This window comes from Brassica napus, chromosome C3 (assembly GCF_020379485.1).
Source record: "Brassica napus cultivar Da-Ae chromosome C3, Da-Ae, whole genome shotgun sequence".
NCBI lineage: Eukaryota > Viridiplantae > Streptophyta > Magnoliopsida > Brassicales > Brassicaceae > Brassica > Brassica napus.
In genome coordinates this window covers 12,036,671-12,058,087 of record NC_063446.1, presented here as the reverse complement: position 1 = coordinate 12,058,087, position 21,417 = coordinate 12,036,671, and the positions used below count along the sequence as shown (strand labels likewise).

Here is a 21,417-nt window from a genome sequence, read left to right as displayed (position 1 = left end):
CACCGAAAATCAGTCTGAAAATATCGTATTAAACGATCAATCAAATCTATTAAATTTCATAAAATTTTGATAAAAATAAAAATTGAATAAATATTTTTTGTTATGATAATAAATTATGCGACGGCTCAGCCGGTCAATGCAAAATAATAAATAAATTATATGGCGGCTCGGCCGACCAATTAGCAATAAACAAAATATAAGGTGGCTCAGCCGACCAGTTAACAACAACCAGAAAATAAAGGCGGCTCGGCCGTCCAGTTAACAACAAACAGAAAATAAAGGCGGCTCGGCCGTCCAGTTAACAATAAATAGAATATAAGGCGGCTCGGCCGACCAATAAATTAATTAAAATATTAATAAATAATATAGGCGGTATTCCGGCCATTATAACATAATATAAATAATAGTATATGTGGTATACCGACCATTATAGCAGGGTATATATGATACAATAAATTTTACCGAATTGCAGAACGATCGTGCTGATAACGTGTTATGAAATAACTTATAATTTATAGTTATCGAGAAATTTCAATAAGAGTAGAATTTAATATCCGTAGGAAGCAAATAACACTAATATAAGGGAGAAGTTTATTATAAGGAAGAAGAAGAAGATGTAATGGTTCTTTGATTATAAACTCTTGTTCTTGTTTTTTGATGTACAAAAGAGTGAGATGAGTGATGGTATTTATAGTGAGCAACAATACATAAAATAACAAAGATAGTGTTTGATTTGGTAAATAAGTGGGTGATCATAGTGTTTGGTGAGTAGATGATCATAGTGCTTAGTGAGTAGATGATCATAGTGCTTGAGTTGGTAAAGTAGTGGATGATCATCTCGATGTTTATCTTACGACATAGGGATCTTTATTTCCAACACAAAATTGATTAAGCATATGTCTTCCACATGCAAAAGAATATAAAAATTGGGATGAACTATGAAGCGGCAGATTGTTTCTCCTCGTAATCATCAAGCCTTAAGGCTTCTAACAGCCTTGGCCATGCTCCGGGATGCCTCCAGGTAGGTCAAACTCCGTAAGTTTTCCCTTGCAACTGCATAAAGATTAAGAAAATATATACTAATCATCACTTGTATCATCAAGCGAAAGTTCATCTGCTAGATAGAGGGTCTTACGGTTTCATAGGTTTAATTTGATTTTATTTAATTTAAAAATAGAAACAAAATTACACTTTATAAAAATAAATTTTAACTAAATTATATTATATTTAATGGTTTTTATTTTAAATATATCTCTTATTACCTAGTTATATATATATATATATATATATATATATATATATATACTAGGTGATTATCCGCGCACATACGCATGATGAATATATATTCTAATAATTGTTGAATATTAATTTTCATCTTTCAAACATAAATATATCATGTCATAAACCATATATATTAATTTGAATATCTATTAAATGTGATTTTACTCATATGGTTTTATGATCATTTGTATTTTATTATAACAAAAAATTTAAACTATAGATCACAAAATTTTCAATGTGAGATTTTTAATAGTTTTCGTAATTTGTAGTCGTTTTTAAAATTCAAAATATAACATATACGAAAAAATAAAATTTTATTATATGGTTAATATGATTGTTTAATTTATTTCAATAATATAACATTAAAAACAATGGAGGAATATGTAAATTGTTATCAAATCTTTATTATTAAAATTATTAATTGTCAAATATATATTTTGTTCACTTTTGGTAATTCCGTACGTTTTATTTAAGGAAAGAAGAAAAAATATTAATTGTAGATTTTTAATTAATTTCATGGTTAGTTTAATGAGAAGTATATAATATATGTCTAGGGGACCAACATATTTCTCTACAAATTTTAAGAAGCATTCTAATGATGACACGTGTTATAACTAAAATGTTGTAATGTTTCTCTTTTAATATATACTAGATCTCGAGCCGCGCAACCGCGCGGATTTTTGTTTTCATTTATTTTTATATAAATATTTTATTTTTAATTCTAAATTGGTATATATTATAATATATATGTGTCTATCAATTTTTAAAACATAATAAATTTACGGTATAGTTTTTTTTATTGAGAAACAAGGATTTTTGTTTTCATTTATTTTTATATAAATATTTTATTTTTAATTCTAAATTGGTATATATTATAATATATATGTGTCTATCAATTTTTAAAACATAATAAGTTTACGGTATATTTTTTTTATTGAGAAGATTGTTTCAAACTTTCACATGTATTTGTATCTTCTTCTATATATATATTTTCGGATTATTATTTCATTGTTAAAATCGTAACTATATATATAAAAATTAGTAAAATATTGTTTTATTGTCATATTCAAAGATATTGTAACATTTCACAAATTTTGAAAGATTTTAAAAAATTAAACTTTTCGCTTCATAGATTTATATTATCGAGTAAATAATTAAACATTTAGCTTTTGTTTAATTTTTAAAATAAACTATATATTTTAAAATTTGTTTTCATTGGTTTAAGGTAGTAAAGATTAATCATTGTTAGATAATATAATTTTTGTTATTTTAAAAAAATCTTTATAATTTTAAAAGTTAACATTGACAAATATTTAACATATGGAAGTATATTATTACAATATTAAATTATATCTATTTAATTTATACTATCTATAAATCCAATGAATCATCTATTGTTTAAATCCAGTTATTGATAACCCAATAAAAATTTCTGCTTGGCCCAAAATTTAAATGATAAGATTAGATATTAAATGTAACATGACTTTCTATGAATAGGTCTATTAAGTCCATTTTTTAAAAAAATCACACATGAACCAAGGTTGTGACTTTTGTTTTAATATATAAGATATATGGAATATATAAACATATAAATTCTAATAAATTTTAGTTTTTTTCTTTATTTAAAATATGTTAAGCTGAAAAATCAATTTGTTAATTAATATAGTGAACTGATAAATTAAAAAAAAATAAACATTAACTTATCAAAATATATATTTAATTAGTGTTGCTTTAGTTTTGTATTTGTTGATGGACATTTATAATTAATATTGGCAAAATGTATATATATATATATATATAAAGAATATGATATATAAGTTGATGTAAAAAATTTATAATCATAATTATATTTAGCTTATTTTTTAGTAATGTTAATCATATATATGAGGTATTAGTTATTAATATATTTTAATATTTTACCAAAAATAAATATTTATGTAGAAAATTTATGTTAATGATGATATAGAGTTAATAGTCATTCCCTTTTGGGAAAAATCTTACCAAAATGATATATAAGTTAATAGGCATTACAAATTTGGAAAAATCTTACCATAAAATATAAATATTTTTAAGAAAAATTGTACATGTCACAATTAGGTTAATGATGTGTTACACTTTTTCAAAGCAATGTCATTTTTTCTTATTGAAATTGAATATGGTGATGACACATGTACAAATCACTTCACAAATAATGTCTAGTGGATGTTTGGTTCCTTAACCTTTAAAATAAACATGTCAATTACGGTTAAAACCCGTTGCCAGAACCTGTCCAACTATATAAATTATCGGGATTGTATTTAATTATAAGCCCAAAAATTAAAATTTTTGGGCTTAGCCCATTTGAACTTTATAGTTTTTGTGCAACCTCGAAAACTCAAACTATATTTTTAATTATTTAGCAATGGTGTTTATGTCTTAAACAAATACAGTAAAACTTTTATAAATTAATAATGTTGTGACTACATCAAAACTATAATTTTTTTATTAATTTATAAAAATATTAATTTATCGATATACTAATTGAACCAAAAACTCAATTTGGGACTATAAAATTATATTATTTTATAGAGATTTTTAGTGTATATTAATTTATACAGTATTAATTTAAAGAGGTTATAATGTATAGAATTAATGTTAATATCTTATTCAAACATAGATTTCCGATATTATAGTGGCACCAAAGCTTAGTTTTAGCATTGGTACTCATGCGTTAAACAAATATAGAACTTGTCTCCTACCAAGACATGTTGAAGCACTTATTTGTACACATACTTAGTTGGGAGGATTTACGTTTTGCCATCAAGATATTTTTAAAGTTTTCCTTTATATTGATATATATGTCAAAATTAAATATTTTGTATATGTTATATGTATCTCTTGATGACAATGAGAATGTGGAAGTTACCGAAGAACGTCTTGATCTTTTGATCTTAAGGTTTCTACTGCTTAGAGTTGAAAGAATTTTGTTATATTTCTATTAGATAATACTGGTTATTTAGTTTATTAGGTAAGATATTTATTTTAGTTTTATATTTTTTCAATATATGGATGATTATTTAAATTTTAAATTAAATTAGTATTGGTTTTAAACTTAATGTATTCAATTTTAATTTATTTTTTAATAATCCCGAAAAATACAAAAAGCCCTATAATTTTTTTTGGGCTGGGTCAAGTTTTGAAATTTAGGCCCAATGTTTTTACGGGCTGGATCGGGCTGGGTTTTACGACTCCGCCCCGATTGACACCCTTACTTTAACATACGGTAAGATACAATGATTCATCAAAAGGTTAGTAAAAACTTTAATGGGCCTTCCGCATTCTCAGCCCATTATGTACAAAATGTGAGTGGCGTTTCGAACTAATGGCACAGTCAAGTTTTTTGGGTTTTCAGGTTTTCAATCCAGTCTTTTACGTTCACGTAAATTTATAATTGTTTCTAAATTTTTTTTTTTTTTTTTTGATTAACCTGGGGTATCCCAGGTCCATAGTAAAGAGGCCCGGACTAATTCCCAAAAGGAATTGCAGCCCACGGATAAACCCTCTCTCCGGTTATTAAAATTTTGACTTGTACTCATTTTGCAATCGGTTTATACTTTTTTATATTCATATAATTTTATATATTACATCAAAATAAACATAAAATTGAATAATTGAAGTACCTATTTATGATTCAAATATGTGAAGAAGTGTGTCATCTGATCTGTCCACAGAGCTAAAGTATCATGAAGACTCTTATTCAAAGAGAGAGTTTACTCAAGCTTTAAGTTGGCTCGTGCCTTGCACGTGAGCTGAGTTTATGGATTAAACTCAAGCGAGGTCAAAGGTGTCTTTAGCTTCATCTTATCTTCTTCATCGTCATCTTCGACGGATCCGTAACAGAATGGAGAGAGCGAAAGCTCGAGACTGAGGTGAGAGAGAGATTGGGTTGGTGAGAGATAGAGCTAGAGAGAAGGTTCTCAGTGTATCTAAGCTCGTTATCTTGTTCTCCTTCCTCTATTCTTCTTGTATCTTGAGTTGAGTTGTAATCAAGAGAGGAAGGAAGTGAGTGTGGCCTTTGGTGAACTCTGTAATCATATTGATTATAGTGGATTGAGAGACATGATTCTCTCCCCAGTGAAGTATAGCGGCTTCTCCACATTGGAGAAGTGCGGTGAACACCCGTAAACAAAACCTCTTGTGTTCTTTATGTTTGCTTGATTCAATCTTGATTAGACTTGCTAGGGTTGTGATGCGTACTAATTTGAGTTAGAATCAAAGGATAAATCTTTAACAAAATATTTTTTTAGATTAATTTTGATATTCAGATTTGTTTTTTCAAGTTGTTTGGTTACCCTTTTGGATTTGATTCAGATAATATTCACACCCCAAAACACTGTCAAATAGGATCCATTCACATATTTTTTTACCAACAAAATCGGATACAAATTCAGAATTTTCTGTTTGAATTCAGTTCATATTTAAGCCAGTTCTCAAAAATAAAATTCAGATTCATATTTCAAGTCGAGTTAAATATGTTGTGGGCTTAATTAAGACATAAGTAAGTATTGGGTAATTGTTATCATATTTTTCTCAAAGAGAATATATTGCAAACTTAGACAAATTACACAACCGGCGGTTTAGGGGAACAAAAGCCTCTCATAAAAGCCGGTACAAAAATGTTCCTGAAGACATTTGCTCAAAAAAAGAAAGCCGGATGAGATACTAAATTCAAAACACATAAACAAAGATTCTATATTCGATGGCTAAGCTTAATAATAACTTACTATTTTTAAATGTTAACTTATGTTAATGATAACGTGAACAGATCGAATAGAGTTTAATATGACTTTTGCCAGTCAATAAAGTTTGAAGGCAGTGTGAACAGGTTGAATAGAGGTTAATCTGTCAACTCACTGAAACAAATCAGTAACAAATTAACAAGAAGCAATGCTAAGAAGAAGCTTATAAAAAAAACTACCAAACCAAATTTTCTTTTTGAAGACTTCCCTTCCGCATGCTCTCCCCCAGAATTCAGTCGAAAATGCCATTATCACCGAATCAGTCAATCTATAGCATATACCTCAATGGAACGCTCAAGAAAGAAAGTAAAATTTTATTTTCTCTTTAGGTTAGGTTCGTTTCTTGGTTATAGTGTTTCAGAATCGTATAGTTGACTTTCTCTGCTTTCATCGGTGAAGTCCTATTTTCTGGATATTTGTTCTTGTTGGGATTCGTCAAGGCCGTCGTCAGGATTTGGTGATGAAACCAAACAAGAGCAAGTTTGTGCGTTTGATTCTGGTTTGAAGTCAAACAATGTTTGAGTTGTTCAAAAAAAAGTCAAACTATATTTTGTTATTGAGGAACAACCAGTTTTAGGCAAGGCCGTATATCTATCTCATGCTTTCCGTGTCTTCTTTCATCTAACTTTGTTTTTGTTTTCCAGAATCGAAGGGATCACTTGGGTGGATACTTGATGCGGTCCGTCAAATGCCAAATTTCCAGCAAATGGTCAGTATACGTCACCTTTTTCTAACTCTTTTTAATTTATGTACGAGTATCAAATATGCTGTCTAGATTAATGCAATCGCTAATAATATATAGTTGTTTTGGTCCTTAAGGAATCAACTATGCACAGCCGGATTGGAGTTGGTTGTGGTATGCAGATCTTTGTCAAAACTCTCTCAGGGAGAACCTTATTCACACTCGAAGTCGAAAGCTCCGACACCGTTGACAGTGTCAAGGAAAAGATACAGGACAAAGTAGGAATTCCTCCAGACCATCTAAGTCTAACCTTTGCCGGTGAGCTGCTCATTGCTAGCCGCACCTTGGATTATTACGACATCCATGATAAATCAACACTGATGTTGATTAGACATGGTGCCAAGATCTCTGTCAATATTCTGCAAATGAAAAGGTTCGACTTCGAGTTTGAAGTCTCCGACACGGTTGATAGTGTCAAGGCAAAGATACATGCCGTTGCAGGCATTCCACCTTACATGCAAAAACTATTCTATAGCGATGAACTGCTTAAGGGTGACCGTACGTTGGCTGGTGAATGCGTCGGCGGGGAGATAACTATGCACGAGTATCTTAGAGGTGATATGCATATTTCAGTCAAATTTATGGAAGAGAGAACCTTCACCTTCTATAACTCCGACCACATCGACAATGTCAAGGCAAAGATACGTGACGAGGTGGGAATACCTCGTCACCAGCAAACGCTAACCCTTGAAGGTCAATTGCTCGAGGGTGGCCGTACCTTGGCTGATTACCGAATCCGTATGGACTCAACCCTGGACCTTAGAGATGGTAGCATGCAGATCTATGTCAAAACCCTGACAGGTAAAGTCTTTCCCCTCTCCGTTGAAAGCTCTAAAACCATTTACGATGTCATGAAAAAGATAAGTGACGTGGAAGGGATTCCTTCTTCCATGCAAAGGTTAATCTTTAATGATCAACAACTACAGTATGGCCGCACCTTAGGTTATTACAACGTCCCCAAGGAATCAACTCTGTTCCTGGTGTTACGGTTCAGAGGTGGTGGTGGTGGTTTTCGTACAACCATCACTATCGAGCCATTGTTGGGAAAAACCCTGATCCTCAGGATTGAATCAGCCAGTAATCCAATTACGGATATTCCACTCCCTTCGCCGGCTCTCCCTAGTGGAGTCGACACTTTGTCGTCTACATGGTTGGAATATTTGTTGTCATTTCTGATCACCATTAAAGGATATTCCGAAAAGTGGGGTCTTCGACTCTCATGGGTTTTGTTCAGTCGGATACGGAGGTAGTTAGTGTGTGTGATCTTATAATTTTTCACTGTTAAATAGATGACAATCATTTGGTTTATTTCTTATCTTATATAAGATCGATCAATATGGTTTTCAAATGTTCAAAAAAAAAAAATGGTTTTTTTCATCGATCAATATGATTTTTGTTAGAACATGTGGAATATTTTCATCGATCAATATGCTCAAAGTATTAATGTGGAATATTTTTTTTTAATATGTATATATTGACAATTTAAAATTTTTGAGCCCCTATCCCTAATTATTTTAAAAATTTTGGATTTTTCTTTAATATTATTTTTGTTAAAAAATGTTAGGGCTCCGGAGTCCACGCCCCTTTGCCATGTCGTAAGCGGGCCATGTGCATAAATTACACATGTCGAATATAGACCACTGGGACCCTTCTCGACTCCCATGCATTGCTCCTTACATTCTGCACCCTTCTTAGCTTTTCTCATATTCCTCAACTAGGTGATTTGCCCGCACTTGCGGGCTTAATAATCTTACAAATATTTGTAAATAGATATATTGTAAAGTTTTTTATAAGATAAAGTTTTTTTATTTTAATAAAATATATTTTATTACGTAAAATAAATTTGAAAACATTCATATATATATAAAAATATATACATGGATATATATTTATTTTTAAAATATTACGATGTAAAGTATTTTTGGATAACATAATATATAATTTTTTTTAATTTATGGTCATTATATATTAATAAATTAATCTAATATTATTATTTATTAAGGATAATGATTATTTTAAACGCTTTAATTTTCAACGTAAGAGCAAAAAATCACTTCGTAAAAAATATATATTTTTTCGTATCTTAGCCAACTTTTGTAAAAAAATATCAAAATGAGTGATTTTGATTGTCCTAATAAATATATCTTAAAAGATAGATGATTCATTCTATCTTATATGTTATATATGCTAAAATTAGAACCGATTTAATATTACTAAAACCAAATATAATGTAAACATATATATATAATATTTTAATGTTATTAAATTAAATATAATATAAATTTAAGTATGATAGTATTGTTACAATTTTTTAATTATTTTGAAGATAATGATAAATTATCAGTTAAATTACTAAAAAAAATTATTAAAATTAATAATTAGCATAAAATATAACTAAATCTAATCCAATGTGTATATCCTCATATCCAGCGAATGAGAAATATGTTTTCAAGAAACTTAAGTAGAATCATGATTCACTAAATATGTTTCAAAGAAGTATTGGATTTAAGTTACAAAAAAGAAGTATTGGATTTCCAAATTATTTTAAAATCATGAAGCGTTAACCTATAACTTTCTCCTACATGTCAGTATGAAATTTTTTTGATGGTCATCCAATCACTTTCATTCAATTCACTGGATATATTAAAACATCAGCAAATTCCTTTTTAATGCCTTCAACAATATTCCTTTTTAATGTCTGATCTGTCTTCTCGCCGGATACTATTATAAACCAATTAATATTTCAAAACTTTATAATATAATAATATAACTAACTATTAAACCTCAAGAGTCAATGAACATGTCAATTCGTATTGCAAAATCAAGGGTTTCAAAATAGTCAATGAAGATCAATACATATTGCAAAATCAAAGGTTTCATTATGTCCATCAATAAACAGAAATATGTATATACATGTATCTACTGACGCTAACATTCACCAAGACAAAAAAAAATCAAGGGTTTCATTATGTCCCTTAGCATGGTTAAACTTTTGTGATAGTTTAAAGCAGATTTCCCGTATAAACTTAACGTCAAATATTATAAAATCGGCAAAGTCAAACATTATGCATTTAGTTTACAATAAATAAAATAATATCAAATTTTTATATAGATGATGATTTTTAAGTTTTAAATAGTAATGTAGATCGATCATTTAAACTAATGATTCAATTAAATTAATTAAAATATGACAAATAAGAAAATTATTAACTAAAATTGTTGAAAACATGACAAATAAGCAAAATATCCTAAAATCATGAAAAACATGACAAGTAAGCTAAATCACTTCTTAAATAATAGTATAGATTCTGGTTCAACCTAAATCTCACTACGAATCATCATCGCATTGCGGGGTTCTTTGGATTAGCCTAGATCGCTTTGGAAGGTTCCCTAGTTATTTTTGAAAGAACAACTCACACATGATTCATGATATACTCAATTCTTCGTGAAATGTTCTCTATGTATCTAAAATCCTAAGGCCATGTTCGTTTTGTATTCATAAACTGCATTCGGATACAAATATTCAGATTTTGATGTATGCAAAATATATAATATCTATATCTAAATATTTAAGATGCAAAATATAGAATTTGGATGCAACATTTGCATTCCAAAATCTAAAAAAAAATTAAATATCATTCAATACAAAGATAAAATTAATTAGATTACTTATTATAATTATATATATATATATATATATATATATATATATATATATATATATATCTTATACACTATTCACATTTTTCCGCCACAATAAAAAAAACATATTTTCTGCAAAAACCATATTTTCCGCAAACTCACAAAGTTTTTCTGCAAAAAACTGCAAAAAATCAAGTTCCACCGAAATCACAAAATGGAGTTTTTTTCCGTAAAAACTATGAAATCGTATTTTCCCGTTAAAATCGTAAAATAGTGTTTTCCGTCAAAAATACTAAATCACATTCTCCCACAAAAAATATAAAATTAATTTTAGATATATATATATATATATATATTATAATTTGTTCATTATTAAAAATATACTTCATGTCTTTTTAGTCTTTTTAACTATTTGTATTCAAATGGTATTTTAAAATAAAAAACGAATAACTTAGGTTATGTTGCATCAAATGGTATTTTAAAATAAAAAACTAATAACTTAGGTTATGTTGCATCTGAATACAATTATTAACTAGAAAAGTGAACAACTATTGATGTAACATCTAAATGTTGTATTCAGATGTTACATTTGCATCAAATACAAAAAACAAACATGGCCCAAATCAATTCTTTTAACCTTTTCCTATGTTACACATTTGTTCTTCAGTGACTTGTGTTTAATGTTTTTTCTTTTGACTGAGAATGATGGATATCTTTTGTTTGTCTCTGTTATTTTGGTCCATCGGAAAATAAATAGCAGTAATTTGTTCTCTTCTTGATGAATAGTGAGTTACTATAAATTATGACGCTTGTTGATACGTATGGCGGAGACTAAAACATGCCTTGAACATTAATTATGAGAAAATGGATCCATAAATGAACTAGAATATGAAATTATGATCGTAATTATAACTTTCTGCAACATATCACTATTACAACCTAGCATTGATCTCATCTTGAATGTTGAACAAGCACACAACCCACAAATCTCGTTATAGATTTCGTTACACTCTTTTTCACTGTGACCTCTAACATTTAACCATTATAAACCCCGATCATTCTGATAGTCCTCAAAAGCCATTTCGGTCTCAGCATATAAATTCATCACAAATGGGCTCACCAATCGGGGAATTTGCTCCACACGGTAACTAAATCACTTGGTCGAAACGCCTTCTACAACGTAGGCCAACAAGGTCCATATTTCTTAATCACCATATTAGATTATATGACTATTTCCCAAATACTCTTAAGATAAAAAAATTATTAGGTATTTAAAGATAATAAGTTATTAGGTTTGTTTGTGCGGTAGGGTGTTCGTTATGTTGCCAAATCATGGATTCAAACAGGAGCCTAATCTGATTTGGCCCTTAGGTCTCTTAAAAAAATCTGGCCTAGACATTTTTAATCCGTATGGTCCCTTCTATGTAGAATGTCATTTTCGCCTTAAGAAATCATTAAAATAAAAATATAAAATGGTGAAAAACTTATATCGGGATCGAGACATCATCTAAAATACCTATTTACAAATATACAAATCTTCTATATCCTCTCAAATCTCACTATCCCTCCGAAGAAAAAAAAAAATCTCACTATCCCTCCTCCTATTTCATTAATTTGTTGAAATTGTCATTTTACCATGAGATAAATTTCACTTTACGTTATTATGTTCTTATAACCCCAACATGATTAATATATTCGTGTTGTCCAAGAGAAAGTGAAATAGATACAAGAAATCAAGGAGTGTACACTGCCCAAAAAGAAGAACTACGCACCTTTGATTATCTTAGTTTCTGACCAAAAACAACCCCAAGACAATTTTGAATCCTTGACAATTTAAGTCCGCCAACACAGAGGTAACCTTTGGTTGTGTGACATCCTTACCATCTCATTACTCGGATATGATACACTTGTTCTTGTCAAAGAGCCAAAAATAGATTGTAGAAAGTTGGAAGTACAATGCAAAACGCCCTATTAAAGTGGAAGTACAAGCAAACCCACCTTAAAAAGTATTAATGAATTATCTGTTTTTATATTTTTGTCAAAACTATTGTTTAAGTCTTTTGGGTTCATGAAAAGCAGATTTGGAACAACCTAACTTATCAAGGATTCTTTCCATAGATCTTTGCGGGGTCCTCGATCCATTCATCACGTTCATTTGCCAAATTTGAAAAAGTTACACAACCAGCAAGCGAAACATTATCTTAATCCACTTTGATCATCGATTGATTAGAGTGTCACACGATCAACAGTTTGATTCTATGTTTCTATCCAATCCTCTATGTTATTACTATTGTTTTATCATTCAGTATCATCTCATTTCATTTTGTACTATTAGATTATATCTTGGTCGAACCGAATGGAACTTCGGTAGTCCATCTGGACAACCCAGCTTCTGGTTACAGAAATTATAGCTTTACTTTACTGTCTGGTTGTGTACATACCGGGAATATCTTGTTTGATATGTGTTCAAGGCTTCAAGCCATGACCAGTGATTGAGTTCAGTATTTATGGGAGAGACTTCTCAAGTACATGCTGGTTAATGGTTACTGTGATTTAACTTGTGATAGGCTGTGCCAGGCTAATTGATTCTGATTTCCGCAGTCCAAGATATGAAGTATTTGATTATCAGACTAGAAGAATCATGGAACGTGGCCTTGAGGTGTAACATAGCAAATAATACACAAATACTGATAATTAGCATCATCAGTTCCACGGAAAATTTTAGAATGTAAGGAACAGTTCTATCCCAAACCGCCAATTCTAGGACAGACAGGAGCTGGTTATACGTTCCACTAAAACTTTACTGTATGCGGCTGTTTTACTTTACTGTCTGGTTGTGTCCTTTAACCAGCCAGCTCGGCCAGCCGCAAAATATTAACACATCCAACAACAAACATGATGATCACACGAGCATAACTATGCATAACAAGTAGTGTAGAAGTATTAATACATTCCTGTAAGGCTGTAACTAGAGCAAACTCATAAACAATCATGATAATAGTTTGCAAAGTGTGTATGATTATTCTCCACTGAGAGGTATAAGAAAAACAATCTTTTATTTCCAACACAAAATTGATTAGGCATATGTCTTCCACATGCAAAAAAATTTAAATACCGGGGTGAACTATGCCGCGGCAGATTGTTTCTCCTCGTAATCATCAAGCCTTAAGGCTTCTAATAGCCTTGGCCATGACTCAGGGATGCCTCCAGGTAAGTCAAACTCCATCAGCTTCCCTTTGCTACGGTAGTATTCTTCAAGAGGCTGGCTCTGCATTAAAAAAAACAAACAAATAATACTAATGATCACTTGTATCATCAAGTGAAAGCTCATCTACAAGATCGAGAGGGATCTTACGGTTTCATTGTAAATACGAAGCCTTGCTTTCACAACCTCTTCAGTATCGTCAGCTCGAGTGATGAGCTTTGACATACACCGAGGCGGAGGGAGAAGCGGATCCATGCTGATTGTAGGTTTCCCATTCTCACCCTTTAAGTTGATGTGAGCTACATTGAAACCTTTGCCACATTGATTACAAGTTCTCCTCCCAAGGCACTTGTCAACCAAAACTTCCTCAGGCAGCTTCAAATTCACCACTAGATCGATGTCGGTTACGTCTCCAAGTATTTCCTGAAGCAAAAAGACAACAGAAAACATTATTTACAATGCTCGAATATGGCTTATAGATGTGTGAGTTTACTTACAGCTTGTCTCATGGTTCGAGGAAAGCCATCGAGAATGAAACCAGATTCACCTTTGGCTTCACCAGCCTCAAGTCTCTCTGATAATAAGTTTACTATGATCTCATCAGACACAAGCTTTCCTTGGTTTACAATCTCTGATAGCTGCATCAAAGTAAAAGTGGAGCTCAGAACCATTACAAGAGACACAGATACACGACACAATGGACTTAAGTTCATTAGATCTGTTCGAAGATAGGTGAAAGTCAACAGATCCAATCAACAATAAGAAATGAAACCCGATTTGCTAAAAAGAACGTAAATTTTAATCACAATGGAACATAGAAGAGACGGAAATGGAAAGACAAAAGTGATGGCACCTGTCGGGAGAGAGGACCGGAGGAAGCTAGCTCCTCGCGTACAAGATCTCCGGTGGCGATGTGAGGAACACCGAGAAGGGTCGACAGTCTGCTAGCGTACGTGCCTTTGCCGACGCCGGGACACCCTAGGAACACCCACTGCACGTTCCTATCCTTGGCAAGAACCCTGCTAGCTCCTCCGCCGTGGCTAACTTCTGCTGGGGTGGAGTAGAATCGGCTTCCGAGGCCAAAGAGGGAGGAGGATCTCGCCACGCGCAGTACTCTTGCCATTGCAGAGATAGAGAGAGAGAGAGAGATAGAGCGAAGAAGCGGCTTGAAGGTTAATAATAGCTTTACCCTAACGAGAACGTGTAAGAACGAATGTTCCTTCCATCTTAAAAGGATCTTTAGATTCTTTTCCCATTTTGCACTTAACTTAGCTGACGTGGCGTTTACTTTTCTTACAGATCATGCTTGCGCCACTAGAACCGTGTAATAAACTAATAACTCTACTCCATGAGATTAATTAACCAACGGTATGAGCATTAAACTTAGATTTCATATTAGATTCTCCTACAGGAATCTGGTTACGATGTCACACTATCAAAGCTTGCTTGCTTCTCTTGTTTTCAGAAGCGTGCACTGTCGGAAACGAGCAGCTTATCTTCAGACAAGAAGGCAAATCATTCATTCATTGTAAAAAAAATTCCCAAATATAAAACATGTATAAAAAGAGTTCTATTCTTCTTTGTCCTCAAAACTTCTAACGAGTGGTTGGCTTTAAAACAAATTAACAAGAAAAAAAAAACAGGCAACTTAACTTAGAGCTCATCATGAGACTCATCTTCCTCCTCGGTCGCTGATTCTCCACCCGCACCGCCTGGTGCACCACCTGACCTCTGGTAAACAGCAGTGATGATTGGGTTACACACTGCCTCTACTTCCTTCAACTTCTCGTCATACTCTTCCTTCTCCGAGTTTTGGTTCTCGTCAAGCCACTCCAATGCTTCTTTCGTCGCTGCTTCAATCTTCTCCTTCTCGTCGGCTTCCAGTTTTTCTGCAAGCTTGTCCTTGTCGTTCACTTGGTTCTTCATGTTGTACACGTATGTCTCAAGGCTGTTCCTCGCGTCGATTCTCTCCTTCACCTTCTTGTCTTCCTCCGCAAACTCCTCTGCCTCCTTCACCATCCGGTCGATCTCTTCCTGGCTCAGACGCCCCTTCTCGTTTGTGATTGTGATCTTCTCTGATTTACCACTCGCCTTGTCCTCTGCTTTCACGTTCAGGATACCGTTGGCGTCTACTTCAAACGTCACCTCGATTTGAGGTGTTCCTCTAGGAGCCGGTGGGATTCCGGTGAGGTCGAAGTTCCCGAGCAGCCTGCAGTCCTTGGTGAGACTTCGCTCACCTTCAAAGACCTGGATGGAGACGGTGGTCTGCTGGTCTTGGTACGTCGTGAAAACCTGAGACTTCTTGGTCGGGATAACTGTGTTTCTCGGGATCAGTTTTGTCATCACTCCTCCCACGGTCTCAATACCCAAAGTGAGTGGCGCAACGTCAAGAAGAAGGATGTCTTTGGTCTCATCACCGCCTTCTCCGCTCAGGATACCACCCTGGACCGCCGCACCATAGGCAACAGCTTCGTCGGGGTTGACACCCTTGTTTGGCTCTTTCCCTTCGAAGAAGTCCTTCAACAGCTGCTGAACCTTGGGGATCCTAGTGCTTCCACCAACAAGAACAATCTCATCGATCTGACTCTTCTGTAGACCAGCATCATCCATGGCCTTCTTCACTGGTCCCATTGTCTTCCTGAATAAGTCATTGTTAAGCTCCTCGAAACGAGCTCTGGTGAGAGGCTCCGAGAAATCAAGACCATCAAAGAGGGACTCAATCTCTACACGGACTTGGTGCTGGCTACTGAGAGCTCTCTTGGCCCTCTCACATTCCCTGCGGAGCTTACCAAGAGCCTTGTTGTCCTTGCTGATGTCCTTTTGATGCTTCTTCTTGATCAATTTGATAAAGTAATCCATGATCCTGTGGTCAAAGTCCTCACCTGCGCAAGATTCACAAAGACAGAAGAGGGTCAACAACATTATCGTATGAATATTCACGACAACGTAATAATACAGAACATGAATTTGTTATGTTAAGTAAAAGTTACCTCCCAAGTGAGTGTCACCATTTGTGGAGAGAACCTCAAACACTCCGTTATCAATGGTCAAGACACTGACATCAAAAGTACCACCACCAAGGTCAAAGACAAGGATGTTCTTCTCACCACCCTTCTTGTCAAGACCGTAGGCAATAGCAGCAGCAGTGGGTTCGTTGATGATTCTGGCAACATTGAGACCAGCAATAACACCAGCGTCCTTTGTAGCCTGCCGCTGTGCATCGTTGAAGTAAGCTGCAAATAAAAAAAAAGAATCAATAAACAGTGTGTGTGTATTAATTAACAAAAACGAGGATGAATGAGAGAAAAAGCCAAACCTGGAACAGTGACAACAGCGTCCTTGATTTTCTTTCCAAGGTAAGCTTCAGCAGTCTCCTTCATCTTAGTCAAAATCATGGCACTGACCTCCTCAGGAGAGAAAACCTTGGTCTCACCATCCTTGATCTTGACTTGAATGTATGGCTTGCCATCCTTGTCCACAATCTGGTAAGGAACAAGCTTCCTATCCTTCTGAACCTCTTTGTCCGCGAATCTGCCATGACAAAAAAACAAAGCAAGAATTTAAGCAACGGTCAATACCAAAACAAGACAAACAGAAACTTCCAAAAAGGGAATGCACTTACTTTCGCCCGATCAATCTCTTGACATCAAAGACAGTCCTCTCAGGATTAACAGCCGCCTGGTTCTTAGCAGCCTCACCAATGAGCCTCTCATTGTCAGTGAAACCAACCCACGAAGGTGTAATACGGTTTCCCTGGTCATTGGCAATGATCTCAACGTGCCCATTCTTGTAAACACCAACACAAGAGTAGGTAGTACCAAGATCAATCCCTATCACTGTTCCCAACTTGGTAGCCTCTTCTTTAGCAGTGGAAAACGCAAACAAACATCCTGAAACATACGTACATATACATTCCAACTTGTCAATGATCGAAAAACAAATCTCGCAAAACCTAATGTTCACAACACACTATCCAGTAATTCATCCAATCATAGTAAACAAAAACAGAATCAGATCTCACAAATAACCATCTGCCTACTAACAAAACTCACAACCTAATGTTCACACAACACTATCCAGAATCACTATCGAACAAGATCGTGATTAGATTATCGATCTTGTATTTCAATCCATGCATCATAGTGAACCAAAAACACCATCAAGTCTACAGCAGAAACGAAATTATATTCAAATCGAAGAGAACAAAGACACTTAGATCACTCACCGAAGAAGATGATCGCGAGCACAACGGTGCCGTTTGCTCCGAGTGAGCGAGCCATATCTAATGCTTGTGTGTTCGAGCTCTCTCTTCTCTCGCTCTTTAGATCTCTCCTCTTCTCCTCCTTCGCTTCTGTTCTAAAAATTAGTTACATCGTTGCGAGCTTTTTAAGGGAAGATCACGAAAAGTAGACTTATGTCATTGAGGATGACGTGGACCAATGATATTGCGACGATCTACGGCATCAGCCAATCAGATCGGGTTATATGTTGGAGTAGTCCTGGCCGTTGGTTACTTACTATTACGTTTCTTTTCAAAATCTAGAGAATGGGCTTTCTTTCCTTTTTCATTTAGGCCCACACTCTTATGTAGCAATAAACGGGCCGGGTTAAAGGTCAACCAATATTCGACCCGAAACAAGATGTCGGATCCACGAGTCCATCTCCTCCCTAAACCCTACTCAGCACTCTCTTCCTCCGTTCAAGTGTGAGATTGAAAGTTTCACACTTTCTGAACGCAAAAACTCCATAAGCGAAACCCATTTCTAATTACGAGAATCCATCTCCTTGTAATGGCGTTCATCACCAGATCTAACCAATGGAACAAAGCTAGGGTTTTTCTCTCGCTTCCCAGATCGTCACACTCAGCTCTCCTCTCATCCTCCCGCTTACTCACCTCAACTATCGAAATCACCGAGAACCAATCCGAAAACCCAGAACCCCATTCACCCGAGACGAAGACGAGGCCGCCGCCGCTCAGGGAGAGGTTCCAGCGAGGTAAGCGTCAAAACCACCACGAAAAGCTAGAGGACACGATATGTAGAATGATGGATAACCGAGAATGGACCACCCGGTTACAGAACTCGATCCGAGATCTCGTACCCGAGTGGGACCACTCTTTGGTCTACAACGTCTTGCACGGAGCAAAGAAGCTCGACCACGCGCTCCAGTTCTTCCGTTGGTCGGAGAGATCGGGCCTGATCCGACACGACAGAGACACGCATATGAAGATGATTGAGATGTTGGGACAGGGACAGAAGCTGAACCATGCTCGTTGCATTCTCTTGGATATGCCTGAAAAGGGCGTGCCTTGGGATGAGGATATGTTCAAGGTTCTCATAGAGAGCTACGGCAAAGCTGGGATCGTGCAAGAGAGTGTTAAGATCTTTCAGAAGATGAAGGAGTTGGGTGTGGAGAGGACGGTGAAGTCGTATGATACTTTGTTTAAGGTGATTCTTAGGCGTGGGAGGTATATGATGGCGAAACGGTATTTTAACAAGATGGTTAGTGAGGGTGTTGAGCCGACTAGGCATACTTATAACTTAATGCTGTGGGGGTTCTTTTTGTGTTTGAGGTTAGAGACTGCTTTGAGGTTTTATGATGATATGATTAGCCGTGGGATCTCTCCTGATGTTGTTACGTACAACACTATGATTAACGGGTACTGTCGGTTTAAGAAGATGGATGAGGCTGAGAAGTTGTTTGTTGAGATGAAGGGGAAGAACATTGAGCCTAGCGTTGTGAGTTACACTACCATGATTAAAGGGTATGTTTCTGTGGAGAGAGTTGATGATGGGTTGAGGATCTTTGAGGAGATGAGATCTTTTGGTATTGAGGCGAATGCCACGACGTACTCCACGTTGTTGCCGGGTCTCTGTGATGCAGGGAAGATGGTGGAGGCTAGGAATGTGTTGAAGAGTATGATGGCGAAACACATTGCTCCTAACGATAACTCGATTTTTCTCAAGCTTTTGGTTTCTCAGAGCAAGGCTGGTGATATGGCTGCAGCCACGGAGGTGCTTAAAGCCATGGCTACACTGAATGTTCCGGCGGAAGCGGGACACTATGGGGTCTTGATCGAGAATCAGTGCAAGGCTAATGCGTACAACCGTGCTATCAAGCTTTTAGACGTTCTAGTTGAGAAAGAGATCATACTTCGGCATCAGGATACTCTGGAGATGGAGCCAAGCGCTTATAACCCGATCATCGAGTATTTGTGCAACAACGGCCAAACGTCTAAAGCAGAAGTGCTTTTCAGACAGCTGATGAAGAGAGGTGTTCAAGACCAAGATGCTTTGAACAATCTTATCAGCGGACACGCCAAGGAAGGTAACCCGGATGCTAGCTACGAGATTCTCAAGATCATGTCGAGGAGAGGCGTCCCTAGAGAGGCAAACGCGTACGAGCTTCTCATCAAGAGCTACATGAGCAAAGGAGAGCCTGGAGACGCTAAAACGGCTTTGGACAGCATGATCGAAGACGGGCATGTTCCAGATTCGACCCTATTCAGGTCAGTGATCGAGAGTTTGTTCGAGGACGGTAGGGTGCAGACGGCGAGCCGTGTGATGATGATCATGATAGATAAAAACGTTGGCGTGGAAGAGAATATGGATTTGGTTGCGAAGATCTTGGAAGCTCTGTTGATGAGAGGGCATGTGGAAGAAGCGTTGGGGCGTATCGATCTTCTGAATCAAAACGGACACACGGCTGATGTGGACAGGCTGTTGTCTGTTCTGAGCGAGAAAGGGAAGACCATTGCAGCGTTGAAGCTGTTGGATTTCGCGTTGGAGAGGGATCTTAGCTTGGAGTTTTCGAGCTACGACAAGGTGTTGGATGCGCTTTTGGGAGCTGGGAAGACTCTGAATGCGTACTCTGTTCTGTGTAAGATCATGGGGAAAGGAAGTGGGAGTGATTGGAAGAGCTGCGATGAGTTGATCAAGAGCTTGAACCAGGAAGGGAACACGAAGCAAGCAGATGTTCTTTCTAGGATGATCAAGAAGGAACAAGGAAGCAAGAAAGACAAGAAAGAAGACAGTGTTTCTCTATAGAAACTTGAAGTGATTCTTTCTTGGCTTTTAAGAACTTTAATCTCTTATTGTTTCTCAAATAAATCCTTTTTTAGAAACTTGTTTTGAAGGGATACGTTTGTATGATTCAGTTTTTTTTTTTATGGAAGCTGTATCGATTTCTGAATGGGTTCCAAGATATTTTGAAGTGGATTTTCAGTTTTTATTTTTTATTTTTTGGAGGAATGTTGTTTGATCTATTGTTCCATGCCATCTCCACTGTCCATCCAAATACAGATTCCATCTTAACCATCACTTCACTTCAAAGTATGACAGATTGTTAGCAGAGACAGTCCAATTAAACGATAACCAAACACAAACCAATTCAAGTGAAGTGAGGGAGGAGCACAAACTTTATCACAAAGATTATAGGATCTCAAATTATTAATAAATAAATAGGAAACTCATATAAAAAATAAAAGATACTTTTAGCAAATTTATATGTAAGTATATATTTGGTCAACATCTGTAAGTCTATTTGAACTATGTATTTGAGATGATATATAATAATCTGATTTTTAATGTTGTTATATAATTTTGAGAAAATTAAGAAAGTTAATATGACTTTCATTTAAATATTCTAGTATTTATCTGTAACTGTGACATTTTGGTTTTTATGACTTAAAACTTTAACAAAAAAACAATCAAAATAAATCAATAAAAATTCTTAAATTTTAATATTAAAAATATTTGTTAAATAGAATA

At 34.9% G+C, this 21,417-nt stretch overlaps 4 protein-coding genes across 4 annotated transcripts; 2 read left to right on the top strand and 2 right to left on the bottom strand.

The window, feature by feature from the left end:
- The first annotated feature begins 4,533 nt into the window (after positions 1–4,533).
- LOC106442824 (polyubiquitin-like) lies at positions 4,534–8,508 on the top strand. Its single transcript, XM_022698087.2, has 3 exons — positions 4,534–6,365; positions 6,704–6,768; positions 6,879–8,508. The coding sequence occupies exons 1-3, from the start codon at positions 6,275–6,277 to the stop codon at positions 8,049–8,051; spliced, it is 1,329 nt and encodes a 442-aa protein (XP_022553808.2). The 5' UTR covers positions 4,534–6,274; the 3' UTR covers positions 8,052–8,508.
- Positions 8,509–13,342: 4,834 nt separating this feature from the next.
- Positions 13,343–14,854, bottom strand: LOC106441072 (adenylate kinase 1, chloroplastic). The gene is made up of 4 exons (XM_013882852.3): positions 14,502–14,854; positions 14,146–14,286; positions 13,799–14,071; positions 13,343–13,711 (listed from the first exon to the last, which is right to left on the bottom strand). Exons 1-4 carry the CDS (start codon positions 14,769–14,771, stop codon positions 13,568–13,570), a joined length of 828 nt encoding a protein of 275 aa, XP_013738306.1. The 5' UTR covers positions 14,772–14,854; the 3' UTR covers positions 13,343–13,567.
- Positions 14,855–15,155: 301 nt separating this feature from the next.
- Positions 15,156–18,094, bottom strand: LOC106441070 (heat shock 70 kDa protein BIP2). The gene is made up of 5 exons (XM_013882850.3): positions 17,874–18,094; positions 17,271–17,538; positions 16,965–17,179; positions 16,639–16,881; positions 15,156–16,530 (listed from the first exon to the last, which is right to left on the bottom strand). Exons 1-5 carry the CDS (start codon positions 17,926–17,928, stop codon positions 15,302–15,304), a joined length of 2,010 nt encoding a protein of 669 aa, XP_013738304.2. The 5' UTR covers positions 17,929–18,094; the 3' UTR covers positions 15,156–15,301.
- A 236-nt stretch (positions 18,095–18,330) lies between these two features.
- Positions 18,331–20,912, top strand: LOC106441069 (pentatricopeptide repeat-containing protein At2g37230). The gene has a single exon (XM_013882849.3). The coding sequence runs from the start codon at positions 18,439–18,441 to the stop codon at positions 20,692–20,694; it is 2,256 nt and encodes a 751-aa protein (XP_013738303.1). The 5' UTR covers positions 18,331–18,438; the 3' UTR covers positions 20,695–20,912.
- The last annotated feature ends 505 nt before the right edge of the window (positions 20,913–21,417 follow it).